The 18989-nt window shown below is 49.1% G+C and overlaps 1 protein-coding gene across 1 annotated transcript; it reads left to right on the top strand.

The window, feature by feature from the left end:
• The first annotated feature begins 5320 nt into the window (after nucleotides 1–5320).
• On the top strand, nucleotides 5321–13148 carry Rcvrn (recoverin). Its single transcript, XM_075942417.1, has 3 exons — nucleotides 5321–5701; nucleotides 9590–9701; nucleotides 12743–13148. The coding sequence occupies exons 1-3, from the start codon at nucleotides 5321–5323 to the stop codon at nucleotides 12856–12858; spliced, it is 609 nt and encodes a 202-aa protein (XP_075798532.1). The 3' UTR covers nucleotides 12859–13148.
• Nucleotides 13149–18989: the final 5841 nt, after the last annotated feature.

Here is an 18989-nt window from a genome sequence, read left to right as displayed (position 1 = left end):
GAGTGGCACTAGCTGCTATAAACCTCTGATGTTTACTCTAGAGGATGAAGGAAGGCATCTTCACGGCATGTCGCTGCCCACAGGGGGTGTTGGCCATAGGTAAGTTTAGGAGGGCAGTCCGTGTCTACCTGGGTGTTCGTTGGAGGTAAAGCCAATACCTTAGCAGGTGGGGAAGTTCTGAGGTGACTCTGAGAATCTGGGTCTAGGAAGGAGGGACAAGCAGCGGTTTCCCACACTGAGGATGGCTGGGCTTGAGAGCCCTGACCAGGCTGAATCCCCCACTGCTTCCATTCCCCCTACCCCTGCCAATACAGACTGTATGAAGCCCAAACTCCAGGCCAGGGAGTGGCAGAGTTCACCTTGTCCTTAGCTCAGAGCAGGAGACCTGGAGGAGTGTGTGCTGAGGGCTGGGGTCCGAGCTCATAAACTGCTGACCTTTGCCTAAGGATGGGATGCAGAGGTGGCCTCTAGGGATCTCAGGCTGCTTGGTCCAGGCAAGGCCAAAGGGAATGACATAAATGGCCTTCTCCCTTGCAGGACACCCATTGGTCTTTCTTAGGGGCAGGGAGCAAGTTTATGGGCCCAGCTCAGACTTAACAAATTGGTTCTCAGTACACCATCTCCAGCAAACTTGTTTGGCCAAGGAGCACGAGTGCAGCCTCTGACAGAAGATGTTTATGCAGGTTTTCAAACAAACCTCTGGGTCACGACCCTTCACTCTCCCCAGCATCAACACAGCTGCCCCGTGTCCTTCCAGGGATCCCCTCCTGCAGGGGGTGCCTCCAGGGCACAGCAATCTGAAGACTGGAGACTGGACCCAGCTGCATCCCACCTGCTTCCTCCCCAACAGAAAAGCCCAGGTCTCCATTAGAGCCTCCCAACCCAGTTGGAGATCATTTGGGACTCTTCACTGTCAGCTCTTCCATCGCCATGGCAACCTCAGATCCTCACCTAGGGAAAGGGAGAGTCAGGCCTCTGAAGTCAGCCTCTCTGAGAGCAAGCGAGCAAGCAGAATAGAGAGGAGGAGGGGAACAGGCTGTTGTGATACACACAGCTTAGAATTGGCAAATCGGGGGCTGTTTCAGACACTGCCACTCAGGAGCAGTATAAGCCATGGCCGGAAACAGTCTTTGGAGCCACTGCTTTTAACTTGTGACCTGGTGGCCTTGCTTCAGAGGCCAGCTTCCTAAAGACAGCCTGACGCCCCGAAGGTACTTTAAAATGTATGTATTATTGGTGTGCATGTGTAGAGGTCAGAAGACAGCGGACTCTCCCTCTCTGGTGTGGGTTTTGTGGGTCAAATTCGCTGTCAGATGTCAGGCCTACAGGGCAAAGGCTTTCACAGTGGCCCCTCTGTCCAGTTCGCCTGGAGGCACTTCTAACCAGCTCTCAGAAAGGACTCAGTTTCCCCTTCCCTCGGGGCGGTGTTAGGCTGCACTGCTATTGCACAATTGCACAGGCTTTCAGGATTCTGCCTGGGTTTTCAAGGTAACTGGCCCAAAAGTGGTATTGCTGAATCTTGAAGTAGATTGATTCCTAATTTTTTGAGAAATCACCATACTCATTCCCATATCAGCTGTTCAAGTTTGTACTCCCACCAGCAATGGATAAGTGTTCCCCTTATTCTACATCCGCTCCAGCATGAACTGTCATCAGTGTTTTTGATCTTAGCCATTCTGATTGATGTAAGACGGTATCTCAGAGTTGTTTTGATTTGTTTGTGAGCAAGGGCAGGAAGAGTGCAGGAGAGAAAGATCCCTCTCCAAAGTTGTGGGAAAAGATTCTCTCTCTCTCTCTCTCTCTCTCTCTCTCTCTCTCTCTCTCTCTCTCTCTCTCTCTCTCTGAAAAGCCCTCTGATAACACATTGGTTGACTGCACAGGGGCATAAGCCACCACTTTGATGTGTGACCTAGGTCTTCCCTGAGCAGTGCCAAGGTGGGTAATGTTTTAGATACTGACTGTCCTCCCAGAGGCCCCATCCTCAGCCATAACACACTGTTGGGAAGCTAAGGGTATGGGAGAGCACCTTTGGTAAGGCTATTGACACCCTGGCCTCTTCCTGCCCTCCTCTTTGTGCCTGCTGTCTGCCATGACACCCAGCATGCCCACCGGGACAGGCTGCCACAGAGCAATGGCTGACTGCAGACAGAAACCACAACAGCTGAGAGCCAAGAGAAGCTTCTGTTTTCATTGACTGCCTCGGGCACTTTGCTACAATGACAGAAAGCTGGTTCCCAGCGGGCCTGACAGGTGACGGTGCCAGCAGTGAAGACCTGCTTCCTCCACCAATGGCCAGTTAGCAAACAGACTATACATACATTTCGCTTACCTGCCTGGAGACTTCTGGGATCTGCTCTTCATAATTCCTGCCTTGAGCACCTGCTCCTCATCTTACATAGCAACACCGGGGTTCCAGAAGTCTCCCCTGCCCAAGCTAAGTGAAGGGGTCTGCCCACCTTCCCTCTGGTGGCAAGGATTTGGATCTAACAATGCCCATGAGGGTCCTTCCTTGGGTTCTGGGCTCATACCAGAGCCACTACAGTGTGCGACTCCCTGTCCAGGACTGATGATTTGCCCATAACTTACTTAGCAAGCTTGCGATAGCCTCCAGCGTCCCCCAGTACCATGCTGGGCTGCAAAGAAACCTCCTGTTGGCTGAAATTGAGACGGTTCAGTGAATAAAGGGGTTTGCAGCCAAGCCTCAAAATTCAAGTTCTAGCTCTGTAACCCACGTGGTAAAAGCAGAAAACCAACACTCCTGTACATTGTCCTCTGACCTCCATATTCATGCCGCATCCATGTCTATACACACACACACACACACACATACACACACTCTAGTGTGTATATATGTATGTATATATGTACATATATATGAATGTTTTAAGAAATTGTCTTTTAAAGATCTGAGGTTGATTTCAGTGCTTGGGAGTGCTCTGAAGTTAAGAACATTAACTTCATTCTGCTATGCAAGCAGAAGAATGTGAGTTCAAATACTTAGACTCCCCAGAGAAAACCAGGTGTGGTTGTGCATGAGCCTGTCTCCCCAGTATTGTGAGGGAGCACAGGCTGGGCTTGCTGGAAACCAGTCTAACTCTGACTTCAGTAAAAGAACCCCATCTGGAGGAGTAAGATAAATAATGATAGAACAGGACATGGGACATCCTCCTCTGGCCATCATGCGCATGCATAGGCTCTCATATGCACACGCATGCTCAGACACTGCACACACACCAAAACTTCCTTAAAATATGATTTCAGCATTTCTTTTGAGGACCATAAAGGTCAGTCTGATGCTGGAGTGAAAAACCCAACTCCAACTGAGAGTTTCCCCTTGTTTATTCACAGCACTGGTCCCATGGGATCCCAGGGGGTGTGGGGCTTTTACCCACCTGTGAGAGACAGTCATTGTGCCCTGGACAACAGCTGGATGTCCCCTGGTACAATCAGCTCTGACAGTGTGAACCTAGGGAATGCGTCGGATGCCACGGGTTGAGGGCGCCATCCCCAAGCCCTCGCTTCACACAACCAGCCTTATATCCCAGCCTCTATAATAAACAAGAGCTTTCTAAAATAAGCATCTTGTCACCCAGCTATCCCACAGGGTAGAGCAGTGTGCTGGCTGCTTTTATGTCAACTTGACACACGCTAGTCATGACACAGGAGTCATCAGAGAGGGCGGAGCCATGGCTCAGAAAATGTCTCAATAAGATTGGGCTGTGCACAAGGCATTTTCTTAATTAGTGATCAATGGGGGGGCGCTCAGCCCATCACGGGTGAGGTCATCCCTGGTCTGGTGGTCCTGGGTTCTATAAGAAAGCAGGCTGAACAAGCCATGGGAAGTAAGCCGGTGAGCATCACTCCTCCATTGCTCTGCATCAGCTCCGGCCTCCAGGTTCCTGCCCTGTTTGGGTTCCTGTCCCAGCTTCCTTCAGTGATGATGAACTATGATAAAAGCATAAGCCAAGTGAACCCTGTCCTCCCCGTCTTGCTTTTGGTCATGGTATTTCATCATAACAGTAGCAACCCTAAGACAGGCAGGGAATTCCTTGACGAAAGCAAGGAAAGATGGTAATAAATATTTAGTTTGTAGGGGATGCTTGGAAAAGAGAAATCTTGGTTTGCGAGGGTCCGCATTGTAGAGAGAGGTTCAGGTTAAAAGCCAGCATCAGCTGGTGGTAATGGGAAACAGCAAAAGGGTGGGGGGAGGGGCGGCCATGAATGGCACATGAAGACAACGACAACGACAACAGAATATTACACCCTACATTCAAGTGACACATTCCTTTGCCTGGGTGACAGGCCTCTCTCCCTTGCCACCTGCCTGGTCTGCCTGTTTTATTTTTATTGCCCTTGTTACTGAGGAACAGTAACAACGGTGCTTGACTTACCATGGGGCCAGGTCTCAATGGCCCGTCTTTAGTTGAACACACGGTAAGTAAAAATGCATGTAGTTCACCCAACCCACTGAATTCTGTCACTTGGGCTTTTCCACTCCAGTCGGCTCAGAACACTTACCCAAGACGGGGGCAGTCGCCTCCCACAGATGCAGAGGTATGTTTTGCACTGTGGTAAAGTGAAAACATTTAAGTGGGCTCATGGTGAGTCTGGAGACCGTGTGTGTGTGTGTGTGTGTGTGTGTGTGTGTGTGTGTGCCTGCGTGTGTGTATTCAGCACTTCTGCCCGTAAGTTTGAGCTATTCTGTCACTGTTCTGGCAATGGGGAAAACAATCGATAGGAACACAGTCCTTCCCTTGCCTTTCTGGGAGCTTCCATTCGAGCAGACAGTTTGGGGTTTACCAATGGACTTGGGGGAGGGTGCCATGGTAGAGTGCTGGATAAAAGGCTTTGCTGAAAAGGTGTCTGAGGGAAGGATTAGAAAGACATCCCATGCAAAGAGAGGTTAAGAGCATGCCCTAGGCTAAGGGGCAGAGCTGGGAATTAAACCTAGCTGCCTCAAACCCTGAGCCCCTAACCCCTTGCTTTATAAGGTCCTATGGGTGCCCCTGGGGTGGTGAACCCAAACAGGACTTGAGTGCAGGAGGATGCTTGCTTCAAGGGTCCCCTCGGGTCCTTTCTTCTCAGCAGGCACAGAGGAGGTGAGCGACTACTCTCAGCTCTTTATTTTAATCTCTGAAGGGTTCTGTGCCCCTCCTCCCTCCAAGGACTGGGAGGAACTGTCTGCAAATCCCCCTTAATCCATCAGCACCTGGGTCTCCACCCCACAGCTGCACAGGGCGGCCTCACTAGTCAGGCGGCCCCACTAGCAAGGCTGCCTCACTTGTCCCTCCTGCCCTCACAGAGCCCACTCTCCCTCACCATGGGGAACAGCAAGAGCGGGGCTCTGTCCAAGGAGATCCTGGAGGAGTTGCAATTGAACACCAAGTTCACCGAGGAGGAGCTGAGCGCCTGGTACCAGTCCTTCCTGAAGGAGTGTCCAAGCGGCCGCATCACCAGGCGGGAGTTTGAAAGCATCTATTCCAAGTTCTTCCCGGACTCCGACCCCAAGGCCTACGCGCAGCATGTGTTCCGCAGCTTCGATGCCAACAGCGACGGTACGCTGGACTTCAAAGAGTACGTGATCGCCCTGCACATGACCACGGCGGGCAAGCCCACGCAGAAGCTCGAGTGGGCCTTCTCACTCTACGACGTCGATGGCAACGGTACCATCAGCAAGAACGAGGTGTTGGAGATCGTCATGGTCAGTATGTCTCCGTCCTTGCTGCCTGTGTGTGATGGGGAGGAGGACACAGATGCTGTGTAGCCCAGTGGAGTGGGGGCAGGGCCAGGGGCCAGAAGAGTGGGGAAAGGAAGGGTCTCCAAAGTACTGAGAGAAATAGATGGCACCCCCATAGCATCATCTGCTTCCCCAAAAACAATCCTAATGTTTCCTAATCAATACAGTGTAAAATTTCCCTTCTTTCTTCCCTCATGCACCCTCCTTCCTCCCCTCCCTTCTCCTCCCATCTCCCTCTTTTCTCTTCCTCCTTTCCTCTCTCACACGTTTTCCCTTTTTCCATTAAGTCTTCAGGGTTTTTTTCCAGCAACACACATTCAGGTTCTACAACAGTAAAGTAGAAACATATGTTTCAATTACAAAGCCTTAAACACAGTGTGGACATGGACTGAAGGTCCTGATTGGTTCTCTTCCTAATCCTGATATGGTGGACCTACCGCAGGGATCCTCAAGGTTCCCACCCCCTCTGTCTCCTCTCCCTTCTGCCTACAATTTGTTCTGAGTATTTTTTTTTGGTGTCTCACAAGATATTCTATTTTTGTCTACTATATAAGCAGTCTGTGAAATTTAGAAAAGATGCAAAAGCAATCTTGCAGACTAAAATCTATCACCGATGTACTAACTGTCAGTTCATTGCTACACGACTTTCCAGGGTTTTATCTGCTTTAAGACAATTCTGGATTCCTAACATATTTCCATGTGATTTCTCCCACGCTTTTTCTGTTATTCTTTTATCGTGAATATTTTCTATATCATCACAAATTTTTCAGAAACTTTTTTTGTGTGGGAGTCTCCCTTTTGCCGTTCAGCTGTCTTCGGGTTTTCAGCCTTCTTGCCTCAATCCCCACTGTAGCTGGGATGCGACAGATGTGACCACACCGACTTAAAAACATGCTAAGAACTACTTAAAAATTCACCCTATGGAAATGTCATAAGGTCATTCAGTCAAACATTCCTATAAAGGTAGACATCAGACAACTTCAATTTTCTCTAGATTACACCACTTAAGTTCTTTCTTTGACTTCTGATTTTCCTCCTAACCCCTCCTGTCCCTGTCACTTGCTGTATTTCTCAAATTCCATTCCTGTTAGAAGGAACAATATTCTTCATATTTTGTGCAGTGTTTGGTGCGTTTGTAATCATGCCTTCACTTGCAGAATTCTCCCCCCTCCCTTATTAGGACAAACCACAGACATAACAGCAAAGCCTGCAGCTCGGGGCAGACTGGGTCATCTCTGGAAGAGGGGTGACAAGTGGTGCTCTCACTGCCCATGGGGCAAAGCAGGCAGAGCAACCTCCTCTGGGTTAGTTTTGGGGTCCCTGGATGGCACGGGATGGGGACCAATTCAAAGCCACTTAAAGGTGCTCGGTTGATGCTCTTCTAGAAGAAGAGAAGGGAAAGGAGCAGGGAAACGAGGTGGGGAGGAGAAACCGAGGCTGTGCAAAGAGTGCAAGCTTGCCTTGCTAGTCACCGGGTCACAAGGTCATTGTGAGAGCACGGTCTGGAAGTCAGAAATGATGAGTTCTTGTGCCAGCTCTGACACCAACTCATTATGCAACCGTGGGAAAGGCGTATAACCTCCCCGGGTCCAGAATGAGGCTTTGATGCCTTCTATGGCCTTTCCCAGAACCCTGAAGGCTTGACTCCCTCCCATCCCACCACCAACCAGTCCAATGCTGGAGGAGAGGTGGTGCAGACAGCCAGTGTTTAGCCACCATGCCTGGATGTAGTGCAGATAGATCAAGAGAGAGGAATTCTGGGAGTCATCTGTACTTAAGTTCATGTTGTGCTACCTATAAAGCCCGTTCCCTGAACTACCAGGGTTAGCTTCCTTCTTGTCCTAGCACCAGTGAACAAGGGCATTCGTATGGATGTTAACATTCCTAAAGCCCAGGCTGATTTCACAGACACTGCTACTCTTCTGTAGTGTCCTTGAATCTCCAGCGGGGACAGGGGCTTTGGTCACAGACGGCAGCTGCCCGGGTCCTCAGGTCGATGTATCTACCTGCAGTCTGAGCCAGCCTCACACCTGAGGATCTAGGCTGTCCTCTTTATGCTTGGCTGAGCCTGGAGCTGCTGAGCCAGTAGACTCCTGGAAACCTGGTCTCGAAAGGATAGAGACTGCCTTGTCTACTTCTCTGATCCCATATAGGTCAGGAGCACTTCTGGCTTTGTCCTCAATAGGAGAGAGAAGGGGCTAAGGGTCAACACCCAGCCTTTCTCTAGATTCCTTCCTGAGCTACTCCTAAGGGGATCTCTACGTCCTGGAGCAAACCTCTGTATGTCTTGTTCACACCTCCCTTCCCCGCTCCCCAGTCTAGTCTATAATCTTCAGAAATGGATAAGCAAACTCAGGTATACTCCAGAATGTAGGTTCTGGAACCAAGTTACCTGTGATAGAATCTCTCCTGTCGTGGGTCACTTGGGGCAAGTTTGATGTTTCAGGGTTTGTTCGTTGCCTGTAAAATGGGACCAACAATGTCCTCCCTGAAAGGCTCTCTTGAGAACTAATCTAAAAATGTTATGGAAACTGATGTAAGTGTCCGATAGATGTTAGCCTGTGTGGTCATGAGCCAGTCCGGCTAGAGAACTGGGACACCTCGCAGACCCAGAAGACACCTTTGATTCTCTCAAGCCTGTGGGAGGCAGGGTCTGTGCTAGTGGCCCTGAAATTCCAACCTCGGGGCTGCTGTGGTGGGATTATTGTTGGGAAGTTTCTATTTCTTTCCTTTATTTTTTCTAAACAAGACTATGGAGCCTACTTAGAAAATGTAAAGGGTGCAATAAAGCAGCTTTTCCTCCATAGTCTCTGCCCTTACAAAGCTCTCAAGGTACTGGCTATGCGTGGGCACTGCTCCCAGGCGTTTTGAGGCAGTAGAACCTGTGGGGCTTTGGTAGGCACCAGGACTGTAAGCCTCTAGGCTTGGAGGGCACCTGATGCTGCAGGCTTTGGGGGTATCAAGAAAATCACGATATGGTGGCCCAAATAATGATGGGACTTCCTTTGCTACACATCCTCTCCACACCTGCCTCTTGTCTTTGTGTTTGAGGTGGCAGTGTTTATTGTTGCGTGATCAGGATGAACCCTGGGCCTCCTGCATGCTAGAACTGTACCACTGAGCCATGTCCCCAGCCCCAACTGACAAGAGACACAATCCAGGCAAGCTTTTGCCAGAGTGGCGGTCCCAACAGGTGCAAGGATGGTTTTGATTTCCATTTACCTAATAATTAATGGAGTTGATCACCTCTTCACATACCTTTTAGCCATTCCTATCATTATTTTTTTAAAGGAAGTGTCTGTGTTTAATTCAGTTTTTTTTGTTTTGTTTGTTTTTATGTGTGGTTGGTCTTGTTTTTATTTGTTTGTTTGTTGGAGACAGAATCTCACTCTGTAGTCCTGGCCAGCCTGGAGCTCCCTGTTAGACGGGGCTGGCCTCTTTCTCCCAAGCACTAGGATTAAATGTGTGTGCCACCACTCTCAATGACACTTACTGTTTTAGCATTGAGTTGTAGGTGTTCTTCATATATGTTCCATACTAATCCCATATTAAAGTAATCCTTATCAAAAGTTTGTAAATATTTTCTCCTACCCCAAGGTTATCTTTTTTATTGTCTCTTTAGCTTGTAGAAGCTTCTTAAGTTTTAATATAATTCCAATAATTCAAGAATTATTATCACAACCGATGTCACGAAGCTTAGCGCCCTTTAGGAATTATATAATTTGGACTAGAAAGTTAAGTCTTCAGTCCATCTCTGGTAGACATTTGTGTGTGATGTGAGACACGGATTTCTCAGGACCACCAAGCCCTTACCACTCCTGGTGACGAGATCCCTTTCTTGGTCTCCTACAGGCTATATTCAAAATGATCAAGCCTGAAGACGTGAAACACCTTCCAGATGATGAAAACACTCCAGAAAAGCGGGCTGAGAAGATCTGGGCATTCTTTGGAAAGAAAGATGATGGTGAACTCCTTTGTCTTTGTTATCTCTGCCTTTACAGTGCCTGCTGTCTCCTAGAGACCCCAGCAGGATTCCCGCTTCTGAGTCATAGTGCCCAGGCAGGACTGGGGAATGCTTCTTGTCACCAAACTATCTAAACTGTCTTCAAAGTCATGGATAGTGGTTGACCAGAAGCATCTGCTGTGGTTAGGTCTGCTCCTACCCTCCAGCTGATGCTGGTGATGGCGGGTGGGGGCGGGGACCAACACATCCCTATTACCCACAGAAACTCACTCACTGCTTGGGGTGTGGGGGGAAGGAAGGAAAACACTCTGTATCCCAGGTTGGCAGCAAACTAGTGGTCTTCCTGCTTCAGCTTCATGAGTATTGGGGTGTCATTTTGGGCAGTTCTTTAATGTAGAACTAATGTAAAGTGTGCAGGCTCAGTGGCCATGTGTATACAACAGCAAGTTCAGGGGAAGGCAGCCTTTTCTCTCTTCAGGCTGCTTGCTGTCCAGATGTTCCCTGCACAGTGAGAGCACCTCACCCAGCAGAGACTCAGGACTAATTAGGAAGTTAGTTTCCGTGACCCCAAAACCCCACCATGAGAGGGTTAAATTCAATTACATAGTCAAGAATTTATTGAGAAAACAGCCACCAAGGGAACGTGGGAAGGGACCTAGGGACTGGAAAAGCCCATGTCATGAGGACCTGGCCCCAACCGGGGAATCAGTACAAGGATAAAGGACAGGGAGGAAGGACAGGTAAGAAAGACCTAGGCTGTGGCACTCTAAGACAGAGCTGGCGAAGTCAGTGGGGTGTCCTTATTCGGCCTCTTGGTGTCTCTGCTCTGCTTAGTGGCTGGCTGGAAACAGCCTTGGGAGTTTTGAAAGAGGGATGAATTTCAGAGTGTGTGGCAGCTGGAGCTGTTAGTCCATGGCACACACAACTGTTACAGGAAGGCTATAGTACAAGATACAAGAACTGGTATCATCACACACACACACACACACACACACACACACACACACACACACACACACGGACAGACAGACAGACAGAGATAGACTGACAAGGACTATAGACTCATAGCCGCACAATGCTAGGATAGTGAACTTGAGCACAGTGGATGGTAGCCCCAACTGAGAGAGAGGACTGGTAAACAACCCTGGAGAGTTCTTTTAGTTCTTGCATTTTCCCTAGGGAAATATGGGGCTTATTGCTCCCATTTCATATAACTGTTTTATTTTTTAAGAAATTTTGCATCTATGTTGTTTAAAGCCTGAAGGGGCTCCGTAAAGCATGGCTCAAGCACATCAGAGTGGCCAGGGCTAGACCCTTGTGTGTCCCCTGGGCACACTCTTACCAGTACCAGCAGCATCTCCTGAGGATAGAAAGCAAAGGTGGAAATGATCCATCCCTACTCCAAAGACAAATGATGACAGAACGGGAAGACGGTGGGAGCCAGGCTGAGGCAAGCAGGCTCTCCGTGAAGTGCGTGAAGTGCGCAATTCATAGTGGTGCTCACTCCCAAGTGGCAGCCTCGTCCTTGGTTCCCCCTGAAGTGAATAACTCCTCAAATGTTGGGCCTCGGCACTCCCCTGGCTTTATCCCGCACCCAGTTCTATTGGTACTTGTTCCCTGAGCACTTGGCTTGCATGGATTCTGGCTGTGTTAGATGACTTCCTGTAACACTTAAGTTATGAATCCCTTTCCTTCCTTCTGGGTCTGTCCAAGTGTCAGGGGTCCTCTCCGATTTTTGCTAATCTGAAAACTGCCCCACAGGAGAGGCTGGTGTTAGAAGGCTGGCTGTTACTCCTGCTGGGGTGTGTGTGTGTGTGTGTGTGTGTGTGTGTGTGTGTGTGTGTGTGTGTAACATACCTCCTCTGAAGACAGCATTGTTTCGGTAGTGGCAGGCTCCAGAGGTGGGACTTTCGAGCTTGGAGTGAGGCTGGACAGGCAGTTAAACCTTTTAAATCCAAATTTCACCACCCAGACGTAGGCAGAGAAGTACCCTGGATCCCAACCCCAACAAGAACTAAGGATGTCCAGAGGCCCTGAGTATAAGCCAATAAGTCAAATCTAGCTCTGCGGTACTGTGTCCACCCTGTGCTGAGGACCATGAGAGGGACCACGAACAGGAAGAATCTGTCTCATCCTAGACTTCTTTCAACATGGGAATTTCTTCATGCAAGACCCCCTAAGAATGAGCTTTGTCTCATTCTTTTCTGCTACACCTCACTCTCTGAGATGTTTGTAACCCCAAGAACAGTAACATGAAGCACACAGAGGAAGGGTGCAGTGACATGCATTTGACTGGACTGAGCACACACACACACACATATGTGCATGTTCACACATACACGCACTCACACATGCATGTGCACAGACATACACATGCATGCACACACGGAAGCCAGGCTAACTGGAGGCAAAGGCTCTCTCTCCATTCTCATCTCAAATGAGGTAGAACAGATTGAGGGATGAGGAACTACAAGCAGGGGAGGCAGTCACAGAGGATATGTCACTTGGTGTCACAAGGTTGTCTGGGTATTATGGGCACACAAGAGACTTTTCTGCAAGCCAGGCTATCCTTGGCATGCCACTGTCCCCTGACCTCTCACTCAGCATTCCCTTGAGGACACAGTTCCTGCTCCAGCACTGAGACTTTGGCCTGCCTCTCTCAGTCTCCTAGAATTGCCCCTAGAACTTTAGGCTAGAGCTGTAGGGTAATTTTGAAAACTTATGGAAAGAAGTATTTATAATCATTGATGATGTGAATGTGTAATAACCAGCAAGGCAAGAGCTCTGCCCAAGTGGAAGGACCAGAGTAAAGGAATAGGTTCTGAAAGCCCTCTATGATGCCAGTATTTGGTTGTCTTCGGCTGATTTGAGGAGGGAGTTCAAGAGCCTTGAAGGAAGGGTGATATCTGGGAGGGTAGTGGAGGTCCTTGGGAGTGCTGAGCATTCCGTATTTTCACACAGTTTTCCTAGGCGTGGAGGCTGGGTCTCACCTTTTGCACCTTGAGACAGCTGGTACTGATTGCTACTTCTCTACCATGCAGACAAACTTACAGAGAAGGAATTCATCGAGGGCACCCTGGCCAATAAGGAAATTCTACGACTGATCCAGTTTGAACCGCAAAAAGTAAAGGAGAGGATAAAGGAAAAGAATCAGTGATGGGAACTGCTCATCTCCTCCTCCGCCGCTCACAAAAACAGCCACAGTGTGAGCATGCTCATATGTCAGCATGAGCATGCACGCGGGCACACATACACACACACACACATGCACACACACCCTGGGCCTGGAGAGGTGGGGAACCAAACCTCTCCTTGCCAACTGAAGGTCCTCAGCAGGACACAGCTTCCTTTTGTCTTCGGTGACCCTCCCTTCACACCCTACCTGTCTCCTTCCCCTGCTCAGGTAGCCTTGTGATAATCCCAGGCTTAGATCATAGGAGTTCCAAATGTCAGCCCTGCTTAAGCTCCTTTGGGGATTGCTGGGTAAGCAGGTTCCAATAAACGCAAAAGTACTGGGCACACCGCTGGCTGGTCATTCTCCACCTGGAAAGGAAATGCTCCCTGGCAGCTTGAGGGGTTGATGTGATTGCAACTCTAGGCCACCAGGGTGCTGAAGGAGGTGCACGTGGCACTGACTTGCGCTCTCCTGAGAGCTAACGGTCCAGAGGGAAGATGTTGGATCTTGTTTCTTTTGGTTAGGTTTTTCAAAATGAAGCCCCACCCTGGAACCTAAGCTGGTCTTGAACTCAGGACAATCCACCTGCTTAAGCCTTCTATGAGCTAGCATTACATGCATGAGCCTCTCCACCAGGCTGATGGAGCTTGATGCCAGGACCAAGGTTGCCATGGTGACATGCAGAGCACTAAAGGAATACATAACACAGTGGGGCTGACTTATCAGTAATGACTAGAGAAGCTATTCCAATGAAGTGATACATTCAGACTTATTCACGGCAGACTATAGGGGGAGATGGGGGGAGGGGGAAAGCTTGCCCTTCAGACAGAGTGACTGATACAGTCATGGATGCAGGAAAGGGAGTCTCTGTTTCTAGAGAACTGGGATCCTAAAAGGTCCCCTGCAACCTTGGCCACTATGCCAGCAGAAGTATTAAATGTCTATTTTATGAGCAAGCTCCTAGCCGGGTGGATATAATCCATGGGCAAGACTAGGGACAATGGTGGCCAGGGTTCATGAGTGGAGGAGGGACAAAAGGACAGCTTCAGAGAGTAGCATCCTACGACTGACACATGAGAAAGGAGAGGAGCAAAGACGGCAATGGGCCTGTGGCTGGCTAAGTAGCAGTGCCGTCTACTGAGACAGAAAACTCTGAGCGTGGTACGGACTTCAGGGGATGAAGAGCAGGCCTGCTTGCTTGGGTGAATAGTGTGAAGAATGAGCCATGGATGCCCCCCACCCGCAAGGCCATTGAGTTGGACACAAGGAAATAGAAGTCATAGAAGCAGCTTGCCCAAGGTCAGTTGGCTGAGAAGAAGAGAATAAGCCAGGGACATGTAGTAGTAGGCATGACTTCCTTAAAGATCCAAGGCTGGGGATGTCTAAGAATGCCTCACGTGGGTTCTCTTAGACCACACCACTCATTGTGTACAAAGCCTACTATTTCTCCAGCCTCAAGTTCCAAAATGAAGTCAGGGAACTACTTGGATGCTTGCTCTGACCCTTCACCGACCTGAACACAACCTCCCGAGGCTGGGGTGTCTCCCTTTGCTGGTATTTGGGGGTGATCCTTTCCAGTTCCCAAGATTCGGCCATAGTGATGTCCTGACCATCAACTCAGGGTCACTGCTCTTAGGAGAGAGACAACAAGACAATGAACTCCTGGATGCTCTCTGTGAGTCGGGCCCAGTGTGAGGCTCTTTATAGTTATTATTTTAGGGATGGAAGTATTACCAATCTGCAATATAGATGAAAACACTGAGGCCAGGGAATGAGAATATGACTTAGGATTTATATTAGTGCCTCTCTGATGACACCAGGGTTCCTCTGGACGTTTTTGTCCTGGACATGACAGGATCCTGAATCCGGAAGGGTTTATCATCTGTGGTAGAACAGAGACACAACACACAGCATCTCTTGAGCAATTCAGGGATGAGAGAGTTATTGGCAGATCACTTGTTTCATTAAGATGCTTCTCTGGTATAGAAATGTTGGGCCAGCTGGGAGCCAGTGCAGGGAGGAGAACAGGGCATAGCCTAGCCGTGCTCACTTAGGGATTCCCTCCAGCCTTCTTTCCATCCCTTCCTTGATTAAGTCTCCTGGTGGACTATGAGACTGGGGCTTCTTATTTCTATCTGAGGACTGGATATCATTGTCACTTGAGTCTAAAAGGACAGGCTGCCTAATCACAACGTCCTTGTGGCTCCCACAGATTCACCAATAAGTTCTTCAGTGTCTGGTGCCCTTGTTGCCCCCAGGCACCAGATTTCCCACTGCAGGCATGGGTGCAGGGCTCCTGATGTGCTGTGAAGTCTTCTGCAGACTGACTTTGTTAGAATGTCTCCAGGGTGGAAATGGCACTTGTCGTGAGACGCAGCTCTTCTGGAGGGGTCGGTAGCTTTGCTTCTCTCATCAGGTTTAGGTACTGCCAGGGGGTGGAGCCAGGGGATGATAGACACCCAGTTGCTGCAACTTTGGCACCTGTGAATCATGCTTCTATCAATGGAAGTAGATGGCTGGGTTCCAGACTTGGGGTATTCAATCAGAATAGCCGTGATCAGATCCAGACATGCCTGGATTCCTGCTTCTAAATATTGGATATTCCATCCGAATATATGGAATCAGATTCAGCCATGGTTCTATTTAAAAGGTTTTCATGCAGGTAATGATAGCACGTGGCTGTAATCCCAGCCCTTGGGAGGCTGAGGCAGAAGGATTGTAAATTCGAGGCCACTATGACTACATATTGAGTTTTAGGCCAGTCTTGGCTACATAGCAAGACTCTGTTTCAAAAAAAAAATTTTTTAATTGGGGGGAGGGGTGGCACAATTTGGGAGTGGAGCCCAGAGGTACAGAATTTGCTTGACATGTACAAGGCCCAGTTTTGTTCCCCAGTGTCAGAAGGACTATGAGCAGCAGGTAAGACCTGAAAGCAACAAGAACACTGGGTGATTTAAGGGCTGACTTGGAAAAATGGAGACACTGGCCTTCCCCCTTTGACAGCTGACCTCTGCTTGCAGCCCCTCTGAAACAACGGACCACACCTTTCCTCCCCACTTCTCAGTAACAGTTCAAGAGGTTCCCAGGCAGGTGGGAGAGTTCCAGGTCAATGAGAAACAACTAAGAGACAGCAGGAGAACCAACTTAAATGAACTTGTTTTAATCAGCAGCACAAAGAGGAAGCAGTGGCCCTGTTTGCAGAGGGAGGGGGAGAGGAGACAAGTACAGATGCTTTAGGGCAAAGGGTCTCCATATTCCTGCAAAGATCTCAGACAGCCTGCTCTAGGCAACACCTGATGCTCCCCAGGGGCGCTTTAACCCTCTCTCAGCCGGTGTGTCCGGAACCACTTGTCCATCAGCCCTGGGCTGGGTACATGCTAGGAAAGGAAAATGTTCCCAGCATTCTTGGAGCTGCCTGCCCAATAACAGGGAAAGGAAAGGCATTTGAAGAAAAAGAAAAAGAAAAGAAATAGGATATGTATTTGAATATGAATTCTGGAAATCTAGATACCAAAAACCCTTGTTATGCATTTGCTTAATGTCTTCACTTCTGTTCCCGCCTTGCAAACCAGGGCTGGAGATAACATAAAAGGTAAGGGGACACCAAAAAAGCTCCATAGTCAAGATAAATAATATTTTAATGCAACCAATCAACATCAAAATTATTGATAAAATGAACACATTATCAACATTGTAGGTGAGGTCTTGGTTAGAACCTATGATGGCATCCTGGGGCTTTATCTTCTGCACTTTCACCCCTGCCCTGGTGCCAACAAACTTTATCTTTACAAGTGACCCTACGGACTATAGTTAGTGGGTTTGATGTTTTTAAATATTGCATCAAGTTACAATTTATTTCATCACTGTGATTTTCATAGGCAACTCACCACCTTAAGTGGTTCACTCTTGTCCTGGCAAGCAGCCGCCTTGGGTGGCTCACCTAGTCCTGGCCTTGTCTTCACATCTTCTTGTAATAAAGAGAGTGGCCAGGTAAGACACGATGCACAATTAAACTCAAATTTCAGTCTATTATGGGATAAACTTATATAAAGGGATTATCCATGGATACCTTCTGAAGATCACATATAATGGAATATCATGAGTTTCATTTGCTGAGCCTGGCAGCCCTGCTTGAGAAGTATCAAGTTCCTGTCTAGGGCAGCATACCCTACCATGGACACATATCCCACCAGGCAACATACCCCACCACGGACACACACCCGACCCAGGCAACAACATACCCCACCATGGACACACACCCGGCCCAGGCAACATACCTCACCATGGACACATACCCCACCTAGGCAACAACATACCCCACCATGGACACATACCTGGCCCAGGCAACATACCTCACCATGGAATACATACTTTGCCCACTAAAAAGCAGCACTCCTTGCCATCTGCACAATGTTCCTACAATCAGTTCCTCCCCCAGTCATCCTGCAAGCTCTTGTCTTACGGCTTCTGTAACTGAGCCTGACCTTGGCTCCTCCGTGGGTCAGTTTGAATGCAGCTGACTTCCCACTGGCATGAAGGTCCAATAAGTCTGACCGGTGTAGGGCCCAGGGCTTCTTGATCATCCTCAGCAAGTCCACACCCAGCCAGAGTCCTTTTCGCTCACCTGGCTTTTAGCACCTGTCTGGGATGAAGAATTCTTGTCCACGGAACTTGAGTCAGGAAAGAAGCAGATCAGCCTCCTGCAGCAGCAAGCCTGACTGTCAGAGGATCAATCAATGGTGAACCAAGAAGGGCATTCCTATCCCTGAGGGACAGAACAAGCGGGCTGGTAGAAGCTGAGTTCAGAAGGGCAGGAGGAACCAGGAAGAAGAGGACAGAACCAATGACGACATTCAGAAGGCTCCCGCAGTGGAGGCCAAAGGAAGGACAGCGTGATAATGGATCTTCACGGTCAGCTGCCTGGACTTAGGATCGCCTAGGACACACACTTTTCACTGTGCCTTAGGACGTCTCCAGAGAGGCTTAACTGAGGAGGGAAGAGCCTGAACGTGGGAAGCACCATCCCCGCAGCTGAATAAGATAGCCGAGGAGCGAGAACACCAGCATCCCTCTTTCGCCGTGCCTGACTTCTGGTTTGCCCAGTTTTGTCGCCAGCCTGGTGTACAGCCTGGTCATCTTCCTGCCAGACCACAGCTTCTGATCCAAGGAACACCTCCTGGAAGACTTTGCCTCAATGATGCTGGTCTCTTACTAAGTGGATTTTTCATCCTCAGCTGACCAGAAACTACAGGCTCAATTCAAAACAGCTCAGACAACCCTGGAAAAGTCTTTGCTTCCTTCTGAAAATTCATAAGCCAGGCCTTCATCGACTGTGCTTCCCTCAACACTCCAACTGTCCGGCTCTCACAGTACCACCCATCACCCTTTGAGGGCTCGGCGGCTTTTCCAGCCTGAAGTGCCCAACACGTCTACTGTCCTCTTCCAAACAACATGGTCAGGTCTGCCACAGCAGTAGCCCTCTCTCCGGTACCAATTTCTGTCCTAATCCGCTTTATTTTGCCATGATCAACATCATGACCAAAAACAGCTTGGGGAGGGAAGGGCCTATTTGGCTTGCATTTCCACATGCACACTGCACTAAGTGAAGTCCAGAGGCAGGAACTATGGAGGAGTGAAGCTAACTGGCTTGCTCCTCATGGCTCACTCATCCGCTTTCTTCTACAACCCAGGACCTCGGGGCAGCACCAGCAACAGTGGGTTGGGCTCTCCCACATCAGCCATTAATCAAGAAAATGCTCCCATAGATCCGCCTCTGGAACGATACAATGGAGGAAGTCCTCAGTTAAGAGTCCCTCTTCCCGGAGATGTCCAGGTTTGTGTCATGTTGACAGAAAGCAAGCAGCATGCTGACGAGACAGTGGCCAGCCACCTCATGAGCTACCTCACGATCCTGCAGCTCCGTGAGAACCCCTCTTCCCACCGTGCCTTCCTCACCTTGATGGACCACACTCTCAAACCAGGAGCCCGTATAGCACTTCCTCCCTGAAACCGCTACTTGTCAGGTATTTGTCCCCAGCAACAAGGGCAGACACTAACATGCAGTACTGAGACATTCAATCTTCTGTTAACCCCAATGGAACCTGAGATGGAGA

The sequence above is a fragment of the Microtus pennsylvanicus genome, chromosome 11 (assembly GCF_037038515.1).
Source record: "Microtus pennsylvanicus isolate mMicPen1 chromosome 11, mMicPen1.hap1, whole genome shotgun sequence".
Taxonomy (NCBI): Eukaryota; Metazoa; Chordata; class Mammalia; order Rodentia; family Cricetidae; genus Microtus; species Microtus pennsylvanicus.
The sequence above is the reverse complement of the archived record's forward strand: the minus strand, read 5'-3'. Positions and strand labels throughout refer to the sequence as shown.